This window comes from Pygocentrus nattereri, chromosome 8, assembly GCF_015220715.1.
Source record: "Pygocentrus nattereri isolate fPygNat1 chromosome 8, fPygNat1.pri, whole genome shotgun sequence".
NCBI classification, from domain to species: domain Eukaryota; kingdom Metazoa; phylum Chordata; class Actinopteri; order Characiformes; family Serrasalmidae; genus Pygocentrus; species Pygocentrus nattereri.
Genome location: NC_051218.1, coordinates 19635563 through 19649905, shown reverse-complemented (window position 1 = coordinate 19649905; position 14343 = coordinate 19635563). Strand labels below are relative to the sequence as shown.

Genomic DNA, 14343 nt, shown 5'->3' with positions numbered 1-14343 from the left:
GCACATCTATGCATCTCTGTATTGTGATCATTTCAAAGTTACACTAAACAATGCTGCATAAATCAAGTGTAAAAAAAAAAATACAATTTACACTATAACCTAATAAAACCAAATGATGAGTTGAAGTGATGTCTTAACATTTTCAGTGTGAGGCACCAGCGTTTAAAGATTAAAAGATGTGCAGCGGATGAAGGAATGAATACCACATGAGAACGGGTTAAAGAAAAGTGCATGCTAGCCAATGATCTTTAATCCTGACTCAAGACTATAAAGGAAGCCACAGATATTCAACATTACTCATGAATATAATACAGTAGTAAAATATAATACATGATACAAGAGAAAGTAAGAGGTAAAGAGAATGTCAATCCTTTGACAGAAAATTACAGCGATAGGCTTATTAAACTTCAGAATTTGGAAGAGACAGTAAAAACAATCAGAAGGCAGTCTCCAAAAATGGGTCCGGTGAAAGAGCAGTTTGTCAAGAAAGAAACTGGGAAGAAAGCATCCATTGGTCCAGTCACGTGAGCTTCAGATATACAGCAACTCACGTATTATCCCACACTGACTGAAGCAGGTTGTTTGACACTGAATGAGCCTTGTCTTGAACTGACATACACTGTTAACGAGGATCTTCCTTTCAAAAGTCACTGCGTAGGACTGTTCTGAAAAGCACCTCATTGAGTTCAGTGGGATTTTGGAACAAACTGGACTCTCCAGTCTTATTTGTGATGTCCTTGAATTATTCAGAAAAAGGCATAGAAATGTATGGCCAGTTGTCAATGGTTAAAGGACTTCTGGCGATGAGAGGGAAAATTAAAACGGTCGATGTTGTAAGCTGGCTCCTATGTTCTAATTGAGCACAATACAAAAATAACTTGTCCTTTCCCCCCTCATCGGCCTTCATAATCTGCAAGAGACAAACATCAGTATTTTTAAAACACAAGTTCTTCAATATTTTCCTATTGTGGTATAACAGCAGTTGTACTAGCTGTAGAATTCAAACTAGCTTTCCACAAACATTTTGCAACATTTTTGTATGGGTTAACGGGTGAAAATGTAAATGAACAGTCATTCAGAGTGGTTTGATGTGAAATGGTTTATTGTAGAGAAACATATCAGCTTACACATCTTTACTGTAGTGGTGATAGGAACGAGGGGTAGCAATGTATAAAAGGCAAATTTTATTTACTATCCAAAACCATCACTAGTGTGTGTGTGTGTGTGTGTGTGTGTGTGTGTGTGTGTGTGTGTGTGTGTGTGTGTGTGTGTGTGTGTGTGTACGTACATACATACATACATACATACATACATACATACATACATACATACATACATACATACATACACACACACACACCTCTGTGTGGCCAAAACCAATATTTCAGAACTACTGTAATACAATGTCTGACACCAGGCAGCATACTTCTAACCACTTCGTGTAATGTTTTTGTAAAGGAGCTTTTAAAAAGGTATTAAATGCTTAAGATCTGTGGTTACTATCACCACCACTGTAAGTCTAATTCAGAAAGATTCTCTACAACGCACCATTTTGAGCACATTTTTCTTTTACATTTCATTTTACAGAAAAATTGAGAAATCTTTCGAATTCCCCCATTTGAAATCTTCACTTAATATACAAATACTATTTTGCAGAATCATCTCTAGATGCTCACCTAGTTGCCATTGACTTGAGGCAGAGGAGGGGTTCTCCCCTGGTTGTTGGCAGCCTTTTCTCTACTGCGACTCTCCCGCTCCTCATCCTCTTCATCCCGCTCCTCATTTCCACTGTGATTCTTACAGTACAGTCTATTAATTGGTTAAAAAAAAAAAAAAAAAAAAAAAAAAAAAAAGTCAGAATTGGTCAGAAAAGATGAACAACCGATGTTATGCTTATGTGAAAGAAAAAAAAACTATATGAAGTGCTTTAGGAAGGTGTTTGGCCAAAATGAGCCAACAGCTTAGAACTGGTTCACCTTAGAATAGATTGTGCAATTCTGTGTGACTGTACTGGAAGGATGGATCAACATTCTTTCAAATGATGTTCCCTGATTTAGAGTTTTGATAATGGTAGTGGAGAGCATGGTCATCTGAAGTCTCCTATAAGAGCTCTGGGTTGAGTTCTGGGGATTGAAGGCCATGGCATGATTTTCATACTCATGAATCCATTCACTCATGTGCTCTTAATCATCCCGGAAGTGACCAGTCACAATATCCCATCAGCACAGGAAGGTTTCATTATAGATCAGTCAAAATAACTTCATGTTGATTTGCAGTGAACCTTCCCTTTACAAGTCATCATTGCAATCATCCACTGTTTGTGAATACTTCAGTTTTCCGGTTGAGTACAGAAACAATGAACGATGGTAGACTGAATAGTGACAGTGGGCTGACACTGAGCTAGTATCAGATCCTGTGCCAATATCTCAGCTAAGCTATTTCATTTGTGAAGATATCAGCCAAATTCCTGCGTCACCAAAGCAAGGAAAAAACACGAGTCGCAGCAGCTGCTCCAGACACAGGATTCAAACAGCTGCTAAGTGCTGAAACAAATAACTCCATACGGATGTGTATAGATTCTAATTTGCACCTCTACTCGGCAATGGAGTCCCCTGGATTCCACGGTTTGTTGAGGGTGATAGATCCACATTGGAAAATGCACCTCAGTCATTTCACCCAGAAGGTAAATGATACACTTTACATACAAACAAGATCAGAAATAAGAAATTTACTTGTAAAATGACTTGTCTCTGAAAAATTACAGAACTAAGTAAATGTGAAAATTGTTAACATGTCTTTGTACTGTATCATGATACAAAAATAGCAATATATAATAACTATCAGACCACATGCCTGTAGAGCAGTGCCAATGGTTTTTACGTCACTCAACTCTCAAATGCGCATTCATCTTTGTAATTATGGTTTTATGTAAGGGTTGGAGTGCATATCACAACCCCTGCCCCAAAAATTTTGTGGATCACTGAATCTCTATTGACGACATGTCACTTTTTACAAAAAGGTCAACACTGTCTGTAGTTGTGGACAGACTATTCTTGAGAGTTTGATCACATTCTGCATTAACATTCTCAGTCACCTGAGGAATCATTGCTCATTTTCCCCTTACATATCACACTAGCATATGAGCATCATGCTCACTAAAGGACTAAACTTTACGACCTCCTCTTTAATGAATTCTTTCTATAGATCTAAAACCAATTATACAAGAGAAGAAAGGAGGTAAAGATAATGTCAATAAACATCATAACGTGGGAGAGACAGCAAAAAGAAATCAGAATGCAGTCACCAAAAAAAAAAAAAAAAAAAAAAAAAAAAAAAAGCCAGTTTGTCAAGAAAGAAAACTGGGAAGAAAGCATGCATTGGTACAGTTATGTGAGCTCCAGCTATACAGTTCGCTCACATTTAACCAACACTGACTGAAGCAGGTTGTTGGGTCTCTGAATCTTTATTGAGGACGTGTCACTTTTCACTAAAGGTCAACAATGTAGGACTTACTTGTAAATGCCTCTGGCCATGTTCTCTATGTATTTGGCCTTGTCTTGAAGGCCACAGTGGTAGTGGTAAGTTTTCACGCAGGCTTTTATCTCGCATCCAATGGTAGCTCCAAGCTGGCCACACAGGGTACATTTCTGAAACCCACCACAATTACACTGTAATGAATTCAACATTTAAAAAAGCTCTTCAGATGACAAACATGTTTTAATTAAATAACCACCAAGTACAGCTACACACAAAAGCTTCCTTCATGAATCTTCTTCTTTCGGCTGCTCCCTTTAGGGGTCGCCACAGCGGATCATCTGCCTCCATCTTGCCCTATCCACTGCCTCCTCTACTTTAACACCAACCACCTCCATGTCCACCTTCACTACATCCATAAACCTTCTGAGGTCTACCTCTTCTCCTTCTGCCCGGCAGCTCCATCTCCAACATTCTTTGACCAATATATCCACTATTCCTCCTCAACACATGTCCAAACCATCTCAACCTGGCCTCTCTGGCTTTATCTCCAAACTGCTCCACCTTCACTGTCCCTCTGATCTGCTCATTTCTAATCTTGTCCAGCCTTGTCACTCCCAACGAAAATCTCTGCATCTTCATCTCCGCCACCTCCAGCTCAGCCTCCTGTCTTTTAGACAGAGCCACACTCTCCAAACCATACATCATAGCAGGACGCACTACTGTCTTGTAAACCTTCCCTTTAACTCTTGCTGCTATCCTTCTGTCACACATCAGCCCTGACACCCCTCTCCAACATGGTTGACCCAAGATATTTGAAGTCATCCACTTTTACAACCTCTACTCCTTGCATCTTCACCTTTCCACCTGCCTCCCTCTCATTCACACACATGTATTCCATCTTGTCTCTACTGACCTTCATTCCTCTCCTATCCAGTGCAAACCTCCACCTCTCCAGATTCTCTTTCACCTGCTCTCTACTCTCACCACAGATTACAATGTCATCTGCAAACATCATGGTCCATGGAGCCTCCTGCCTGACCTCATCTGTCAACCTTTCCATCACCTTTGCAAACAAGAAGGGGCTCAAAGCTGATCCCTGATGTAACCCTACCTTCACTTTGAAACCATTTGTCACACCAACTGCACACCTCACCACTGTCTCACTATCCTCATACATGTCCTGCACCACCCTAACATACTTTTCAGCTACACCTGACTTTATACCTCAGTAGTTACTGCAGCTCTGCACATCACCCTTGTTCTTAAAAATGGGGACCAATACACTGCTTCTCCACTCATCAGGCATCCTCTCACTCTCCAGGGTTTTGTTAAACAACCTGGTTAAAAAGTCCACTGCCTTCTCTCCTAAACATCTCCATACCTCCACAGGTATGTCATCTGGACCAACTGCCTTTCCATTCTTCACCTTTTTTAAAGCTGCACTCACTTCCACCTTACTAATTCTCTGCACTTCCTGCTCCACTATCTCTCCCTCCGTTGTCCTCCTCTCTCTCGTTTTCCTCGTTCATTAGTTCTTCAAAGTACTCCTTCCATCTACTCAACACTCTCTGTTCACTCACTAGTACATTTCCCTCTCTAGCCTTTATCAGCCTAACCTGCTGTACATCCTTTCCATCTCTCTGTTTAGCCAAGTCCTTTACTACTTCTTTACTGTCCAGCCTCTCATACAGCTCATCATAGGCCTGAGCCTTTGCCACCATTCTTTTCGCTATGCGACTAGCCTCACGGTACTCCTGCCTACTTCCTTCATTTCTCTGGTTATCCCACTTTTTCTTAGCTGCCTTCTTCTTCTGAATACTCTCCTGGACTTCCTCATTCCACCATCAACTTTCCTTGTCTTCTTTCCTCTGACCAGGCGAAACACCCAACACATTTTTGCCAGTTTCTCTCACCACCTTAGCTGTAGTTTCTCAGTCCTCAGGTAGCTCCTCACTGCCCCCAAGGGCCTGTTGCAATTTTTCCCTGAACTGCCTGCAACCATCCTCCTCCTTCAGCTTCCACCATCTAAACTTTGGCTCTGTCTTCACTCTCTTCCTCTTCTTTGTTTCTAATTTCATTCTACAGACAACCACCCTATGCTGCCTTGCTACACTTTCCCCTGGGACCACTTTATAATCTCCAATCTCCTTTAGGTGGCATCTCCTGCTAAGGATATAATCCACCTGTGTCCACCTCCCTCTACTCTTGTATGTCACCCTGTGTTCTTCCCTCTTCTGAAAATACGTGTTCACCACAGCCATTTCCATTCTCTTTGCAAAATCTACAACCATCTGATCTTCTGCATTTCTGTCTTTCACACCATACATACCCAGCACCTCTTCATCCCCTCTGTTCCCTTCACCGACATGTCCATGGAAGTCTGCACCAATCACTAATCTCTCCTCTCTAGGGACACAACCTACCACTTCATCCACCTTACTCCAAAATTCCTCTTTCTCCTCTAACTGACAACCAACCTGTGGTGCATATGAACTGACCACATTCAAAATTACACCATCAACCTCCAACTTCAGGCTCATGATCCTGTCTGACACTCTCTTTACATCCAGAACACTTTTCCCAAACTGTTCCTTTAGGATTATCCCTACTCCATTTCCCTTCCTCTCTACACCATGATAGAACAGTTTGAATCCACCTCCAATGTTCCTGGCCTTGCTTCCTTTCTATCTGGTCTCCTGGACACACAGAATATCTACCTTCCTTCTCTCCATCATGTCTGCAAGCTCTCTGCCTTTACCAGTCATTGTCCCTATGTTCAGATCCCTACTCTAACCTCCACACTCCTGCCTTTCCTTCTCTCTCGCTGCCTTCTAACCTGCCTTCCTCCTCTCCTCTTTGATGGTCTTCGACCTACAGTAGTCCAATTTCCACCGGCACCCTGCTGGTCAACAGCACCGGAGGCGGTCGCTGTTAACCCGGGCCTCGACTGATCCGGTATGGCAATCATATTTGTGATCCGCATGATAGTTTTGGCTCAAGTTTTACGCCGGATGCCCTTCCTGACGCAACCATCACCATTTATCCAGGCTTGGGACCGGCACCAGAAGTACACAAAGTACATTCCTTCATGAATACAGATGCATAAACTGACTGTGTGAGCCGATCATCATAATCACAGAGGTTGTGATTAAAGCTGAACTCACCATTCTTTTTCCTCTCTTTATTTCTTGTATGACTGTTTTGATGTCAAAGTTGCCAAATTCTGCTCGTGAGGTGGTAGTGAGCTGTACAGTTCCCGAAGAGAAAAGCTGACACAGAAAAAGGAAAAAAAAGTTTCAGCAGACTTACAGGCTAATACATAGTGGGTTATTCTTCATTAATACTGTGAAATGATTTTACTACGGGTATTACACACTTTACTGAACCTCTTGTATCATTTCTGTACACTATATGGACAGATGTATTGGGACACCCCTCTTAATCATTGAATTCAAGCATTTCATTCACAGGTCCATTCCCAAAGCTGTATGAAATCAAGCACCTAGCAATACAGTCTGCCTTTACAAACATTTGTGAAAGAATGGGTCATTCTAGAGAGCTCACTGAATTTGAGCGTGGTACTGTCATAGGATGCCACCATAGTAACAGGTCAGTTCACTACATTTTTTCCCCTCCTAGATACTCCATCATGCAATGAGGGTCCACACCAACTGAACCCACAAAGTAATAGACCACAAAGTTACACAATGGGGTCACAGAGTGCTGAGGCGCATAGTGCATAAAAGTCACTAACACTATGCTGACCAAATAACTGCAGAGCTGCAAACCTGTACTGGCACTCCATGGCCCAGCAGCTGCATGCAAGCTTTACATTACCAAGCACAATGTCAAGTATCAGATGGAGTGGTGTAAAGCACACTGCCACTGGTCTCTGGAGCAGTAGAAACACATCCTGCTTCTCTATCTGACAGTCTGATGGACATGTCTAGGTTTGGTGAAGGCCAGGAGAACATTACCTGTCTGACTGCACTGTGCCAACTGTACAGCTTGGTGGAGGAGGGAAAATGCTATGGGGTTGTTTTCCATAGTTGGCCTAGGCCCATTAATTTCAGTGAGGGGATCTTAATACTTCAGCACACCAAGACATTTTGAACAACTGTATACTTCCAACTTTGTAGGAACAGTTTGGGGAAGAACCTTTTCTGTTCCATTATGACTGTGTTCCAGTGCACAAAGCAAGGTTCATAAAGGCATAGTTGAGTGAGTCTGGTGTGGAAGAAATTGACTGGCCCTCACACAGCCCTGACCTCAACCTCATCAGACACATTTGGGATGAATTAAAACAGACATTGTGAGCCAGGCCCCCACATCCAACAGAGCACAAAAGCTCTTCTGGAGGAATGGGTGAAAATTCCCACAGACACTCAAATTTTTTAGACAGCTTCCCAGAAGAGTGGAAGCTGTTATAGCTGCAAAGAGAGGATACACATTAATGCCTATGGATTTAGAATGGGAGACCATAATAGCTCCTGTAGGTGAAACGTGTAGGTGTCCCAATACAGTACATATATATATATATATATATATATATATATATATATATATATATATATATATATATATATATATATATATATATATATATATATATACATACATACATATATACACACACACACACACACACACACACACACGTAAGTATGTATGTATACACACACTCCATCATGGCCATCACAAATTAGTTACCAACCAAATTACCAACACACATTCCATATTGTCCTGCTGTTAGAGTATCTATTTGGATCATGACTTGCACCCTTGGCTTATTAGTCAGTTATTAATCTTAAAACTTAATTTTTGGTAACTTCTATGAAACTAACATCATTCAATAGAAGAATTATCTTTCCTCTCAGAACTACATCATTTACAAATTAGTTGCATAGCATTTACTGAATAGGTAAATTTAAGGTGATTTTAGGTAAACTTAAAATGAACAACTGAATAACAAGTATATCGAAGCCTGCATACAGCATGTTCACATTAGGAGGTGACAAGTCACTAATGTCTTCTCAAGTTGGTCTCTTGTGGGTGTGCTCACTGCTTGTTAAAATTATGATGCATACTATATATGCATTGCCCTTTTGTTTAATTTATGTACTGCACTTCTAAGTTTACAGAACTCCATTTTCCATTTTTGTACAATACTAATAAAATGCTGCTAGAAACAAAACATTTAGAGAGCAGAGGGCAGGGACATCAGACCTTTGAGTGTAGACTTTTTTGAGCCAAATCTCATTCATATTCATATTCACATTTTATATATATATATATATATATATATATATATATATATATATATATATTTTTTTTTTTTTTTAATCATAGTTCATTTACATAAACATGAGAAATGTGTAGAGCTGGCAAAAGAGGTGCACTGCAGGCTGTGCTAGTAGACACACTAGCACGACTAATGGGTTACTATGCTAAAGGCTAAACCAAGCCTAAAGGTTATGGTTGTCCAGAGAGACCAGCAGTTACTTCCACATGTTTCTCTAACACTTGCTCTCTCAATAACAGCCTGGGATTACGTTGATTCAGACTGTAACTGACTACACAGTGAGAGATTAGTGATTACTGAAAGAAGGCTGATTTATCCATTCAGATAAGGGGCCCCGGTTAGCATGGTTTATACAGTTTGTACACTTGATTGGTTTAATTGTTATGTACTGGTGAAACTAATACCGTAGTAAGATTTCCAACTAGTAGTTCACCAATAAAATTGCCTTTGCATCGCAGACGCGTTAAGTTCCCTCTAAAACAGTGATCATTTTATGCTGCAGTATATTGTTAAAACAGTGCCCCATCCATACTACACTGTCAGTCTAACTTAACACACACACACAAAAAAAATAAATAAATAAAACACACACAACACACCACTTAAATTTCAAACTTCAAAAAAGATCACATCATATCACAAAGAAGCCCAATGATCTTGCTAGCACTGGGCTTGTGTGACTCACCATGCATTTGTAGTGGGCGGCAACTTTTTTCCCATTGTCAGAATGAAGAACGCCACGAGTCTCATTCTCTTCATCACCAGCATGGCAGAAACCACAGCGAAGGCCTGACTCACTGGGGCTTCCCCTCAGTGGGGACCGATCTCGCTACATTAAAACAAATTACCACGTAAAACACTGCTAAAAAAGTCAAAATCACAAGATCTACTTCTTGTGTCAAAAGAATAACAGTGAACAAACAAGCAATATTTATATTTCACCGTTTTCCTCTGAGATATCAAGCTTATTGCACAGTAAGTCAATGGGGATTAGTGAGGGTCTTACATTTGAAGAGCTCTCCATTTCATCAATGCCTTGCGAAGAGGTTGAGCGGGTGTCATCTGACTGGCCGCGTGGTACTCCTCTGATTTTGCTCTTCTCAAATCTCCCTCTCCCTCTGCTTCGTGGGGGAGATGAATCTGAATCGTTGACTGCAACTCCTTGCTCCTCTAACAGAATGCACACAATCAATACATTTAGCAGACAATGCTAATAACTATAGTTATTTTTTGTGTATTACTCTATACAAATAAATCAGTAAGCACTTATTACCATCACTAGCGTCTTGGGAGGCTTCTCGATGTTTGCGACAGTAAACACTGCATTTCAAAAGCACAGATACAGAAGTGTAATAAAAGTACTATAAATCAGGCTTAACAGTTTTGGAAATCAGAACACAAGAAGTAATATCACCTACAGGTATATGCCCTGCGAGGGGTTCTCCTTGGTCTGTGCCTTGTCCCAGAGGGCACAGTAGTAGTGGTACGTCCGCCGGCACGTCTTAACGTCACAGCCTATGGTAGCCCCAGGCCGATGGCAAGATGAGCACATCTATACAAAAGATCAGCAAAGATATGGAAAAGCAGTTAAACCATTGCTTATTTTGCTAAAAGATATTATATAATATATATATATATATATATATATATACACAAGCAATTACAAAGACAAAGCTATTCACTAGATCTGCAAGACGTTTGCAAAGCAGTTGCTTGACACTTACCAATTTGTTTCCTCTTTTGATTTCTTTCTTCACATCCTCAATAGAAAATCCCCCAATGTTTTCACTGTCTGAGTGAGATGTCACCAGCGCAGAGGAGAAGAGCTGTAAAATAAATCATTACATTAATTTGTAATAAAGACGAAAATGTTAAAGAATTATGCAAATAAACAGTGATGACACATTGTGCAAATAAAGATTTGCAATCTCACTCAGTTTACGTTCCTAAGCGTCTCTTATTCGTAGGTCATCTGCCTATGACCAGCTTTACAAACACAACTGTAATTAGCTGTTAACACCTTTTCTGAAAGAGGGCTTTTTTCTGTCCCATTGAACACATCTGATTGCAACTAGGCCAGCAGATGGTCCACTCACCATGCATTTATGGTGGGCTGCCACCCTCTGGTTGTCTGATACTAGTAGCTGGCCACACTCCTTGTCTCGGTTAGTTCTACAGAAGGCACATTTTCGCAAACGCGCTGAAACTCCTTTCTTTTGCCCAGACATGGCTGGTTTTTTCCACACTGTGACAAGGGAACGATGTTGCCAGAGAACAGTTCTGTAAAGAAATGGAGAATGAGATTATAATCTTGTTTACAGAGGAGACTCAATTATACTTTGATATAGAAACCACTAAGTCCTGTGATTTAACACTTAATGTGCCACCATGAAATACTTTAGTTTTACAGCATCAATAAAACTTACAGAGCCAAAATAAATTGAATGTTGAATAAAATCTTCTTTTGTACATGCATTTGTATGCTGTGTTTAAAGCCCTTGAAAAAATTGTTGTTTTGCTTCTATATTTTAAAAAAAATGGAGAGGCCTACAACATAAACAGAAGTTTGCCTGAAAGAACTCCGCTTGCACATCCCTCTCACTTTACTGCAACAATATACATCACTTTATACGCAAGAATATTGGCTCTCACCTATAAAAACTGTTCTCTCATAGCAACACATATACCATGTATAATATATATTATCTTTATTATAATTCTCAGAAAGAGAAACACCAGTACGACCCAAAACGGACATAAGCAGCTTTTAAAACTTGTATATGTAGCTAAACTCAAAGCACAGACTGTAGAATCTGTAACAAAATTGGTCATTTTGTTTTATTATAAACTACTGTTTAAGGAAAAAAAAAAAAAAAAAAAAAAAAAAAAAAAAACTACATTTCACAGAAAGTGATCAGCAGTACAACAGCAGCTGCATGACCAAACTGTACATAAGCAGTCAATTTCCACATTAACTCAAAGCATACTGTAGAATTTGTAAGGAAATGTGTCACTTTTTTCAATATCTTTTTTTTTTTATTCAAAGATGCCACTCTGCCAAGTCTACACAGGCCTACCAGTGTTGATTGTGTTTAAACAGGCCTGTAGGAGACTTAAAGTACAAGCTTGTGACAGAGGGCAGGTTAACGTTACTTAAACGTATTAAAATATGTTTGTAATGTATGGAAGTACATAAGCATGTACGAATTTAGACGGAGAGGAGCAAGTTAGGGTTGAGCAGTAGGCCCCGTATAAACTGCACACCCATTACAGCCCCATAGACATTCAGACATTCACGTTAATCTGACAACATTTCGCAGACGTTTCAGAAACAAGACCAAGTTAATCGATAGCGAAAACACGAAGTCTTTATTAAACCAACTCCGAGCCAAAAACGCGCGAAAGTGAAACCGAGGTCGCCACACGGGATGTAAACGATTAAAACGATTAAATGAGGTTAACCTAGATTAGTAAACAGAAAATAAGGATAGCAAGTCTTCTAAAGAATAAACAAGACAAGAGAAAAAGCGTGGCGTAGCTAGGTTAGCTCGGTTTCAAACCCAGTGTCCAAAGCCACAGCCGAGCCCGCTAACAGTGAGGAAAATTCTGTCGCCTAGTCGAGGTAGACCTGGTGAAACCTTTTCCCTTTCCTGTGGTCACTGAGCATCTATTTGTTGTTCAGATTAACGACATGGGTTGTTCTCGTAACTGCTTCTTCGGCACTGGTTTGGCGCTAACAGGCCTGGTGCCACGATAGCTCAGAAACGCTACGGAGCGGCGGCAGCAACATAAATAGCCACGAAACCCAGCGTGCAGGCGCTGGACAGCCAAGTAAACAGGCAAGAACATGAGCTGAAAAGTCTGAATGAAACTAAAGCAGAGAGCTCTTACGGTGTGTTGTGGCTAAAAATGGTGGAAGCGAGGGCCCGAAACCTCAGAAACTATTACGACTTTATGGGATTAAAACCACTTTCGCTTTCCTGTATTCTGTAACTTAGCCTGGTTACTCCAGTGCCAATTTCTAAAAGGTGTCCCGAAATTGCAGAAAGAGGGGATCAGATCTCTCCCCGAGAACGCGCTTCTAAGGCCCACGCTGAGAACATGAGCACAAACGGTCCTTCAAAACATTCGGGTAAAGTCGCTCTCGGTAACGTTACAGACAGCGGGTTATGGATCAAGATCATCGTATTTCACATTGTTTAGCAGGCGATTATTTCACCCGCTCCGAGTGTGGAGACCGCCATACCCATTACATCAATCCACATACGGAGGGACTCGCAGCACCACAGCACACACACATCATCGCAGCATAATTCCTGCTCTTAAAATGTCACGTTACAAGTCCTTACCGCTGAGGTGTGTTTGTACCACGTTATCCCGTTGAACAGGGCAAACAGGAGGTTGGTGGTGCGCGTCCTTCCTTCTACTGAGCGCTGAACGGCTGCAGATTGATTGTAGCCATTGCGGAGCATTCAAGTTACGTTGCATAGGCTTGGCTTACTGCAAAAAGCACGTTTGTTCGCCACTCATGAGCACGCCACGCCCCTTTAGGCTAACCGGGGTGCGTCTCATTTTGACTGCGTGTGCTCCCTTCACTCTGTCGAGTTCTGCTTCTGTCTCCTGGTCTAGGGCTCTAGTTTGTTTTCTATTGTATGCTGCTGCTTTAAAGATTGTGTTAGTATAAGATAAATGTAGACTTCTTGTGTTTGAAATAAGATGAAGTTGTCTGTTGTGTGACTGTTTTCCATAATGTGAATATGTACATCCTTACATGATCTACGAGCTCCTGGGGACCCACTGTTCTGAACAGTTTTATCTATTCCCTGTCTCCTTCACAACTTACCCAGCTCATCAACTGATTATCAAGCCCCTCATGAGTTGGACTGGATGGGTTGGAGCAGACAATCATTGAAACTGTGCAGGGCAGTGTGTCCCCAGGAGATTAAATGGGGAATTCCACGGATTTAAAAATTCATAGTGGTTTGGTGTAAAATTGTTAATTGTAAAGAAACTCCACCACCTCAGGTTTATTTACAGTGTAGGTAATAGAAAGCATGGGCTGCAATTTCTACAAGTCATTTTATTTACTATCCAAAACAACCAGTAAACCTCCACACATCTTCTGAATTCTTAAGTGTAAAACCGATAGTGGTAAATCAAAAATTTGTGTTATCTTTGGGCTCTACTTTACCTCAGAATGAACTGCATGTACCAACCCAATTGAAATACTTGAAACAGAAAGCAGTGCTAGAATTCTATTTGGCCTGTATTAAATTGAAAATGGTACAACACAATATTTGATCATTTATTTTTATGAACTTCATTACTTCATAGTTTTTGGGAAATATGTGCTGAATCCAAAAAAACAACAACAAAACAGGAACATGTTTGCCACTGTGTTACATTACCTTTCCTAATAACAGCACTTACTAACTGTTGGGGGACTGAAGGCACCGACTGATCCCATGTATCTCCCAAGTTACGCCCATGTATCTGGGACAATCCCTTTGTTCCCACAGTAGCTGGCAGTGTAGGCTGTGATGGTTAATATAGCAAACCAGCAA

The 14343-nt window shown here is 40.7% G+C and overlaps 1 protein-coding gene across 1 annotated transcript; it reads right to left on the bottom strand.

Moving 5' to 3' along the window:
- Positions 1–217: 217 nt before the first annotated feature.
- On the bottom strand, positions 218–13287 carry phf6 (PHD finger protein 6). Its single transcript, XM_017707073.2, has 11 exons — positions 13129–13287; positions 10876–11059; positions 10504–10605; positions 10198–10331; positions 10053–10099; positions 9786–9949; positions 9465–9608; positions 6642–6746; positions 3514–3647; positions 1677–1809; positions 218–910 (listed from the first exon to the last, which is right to left on the bottom strand). The coding sequence occupies exons 2-10, from the start codon at positions 11005–11007 to the stop codon at positions 1677–1679; spliced, it is 1095 nt and encodes a 364-aa protein (XP_017562562.1). The 5' UTR covers positions 11008–11059; positions 13129–13287; the 3' UTR covers positions 218–910.
- Positions 13288–14343: the final 1056 nt, after the last annotated feature.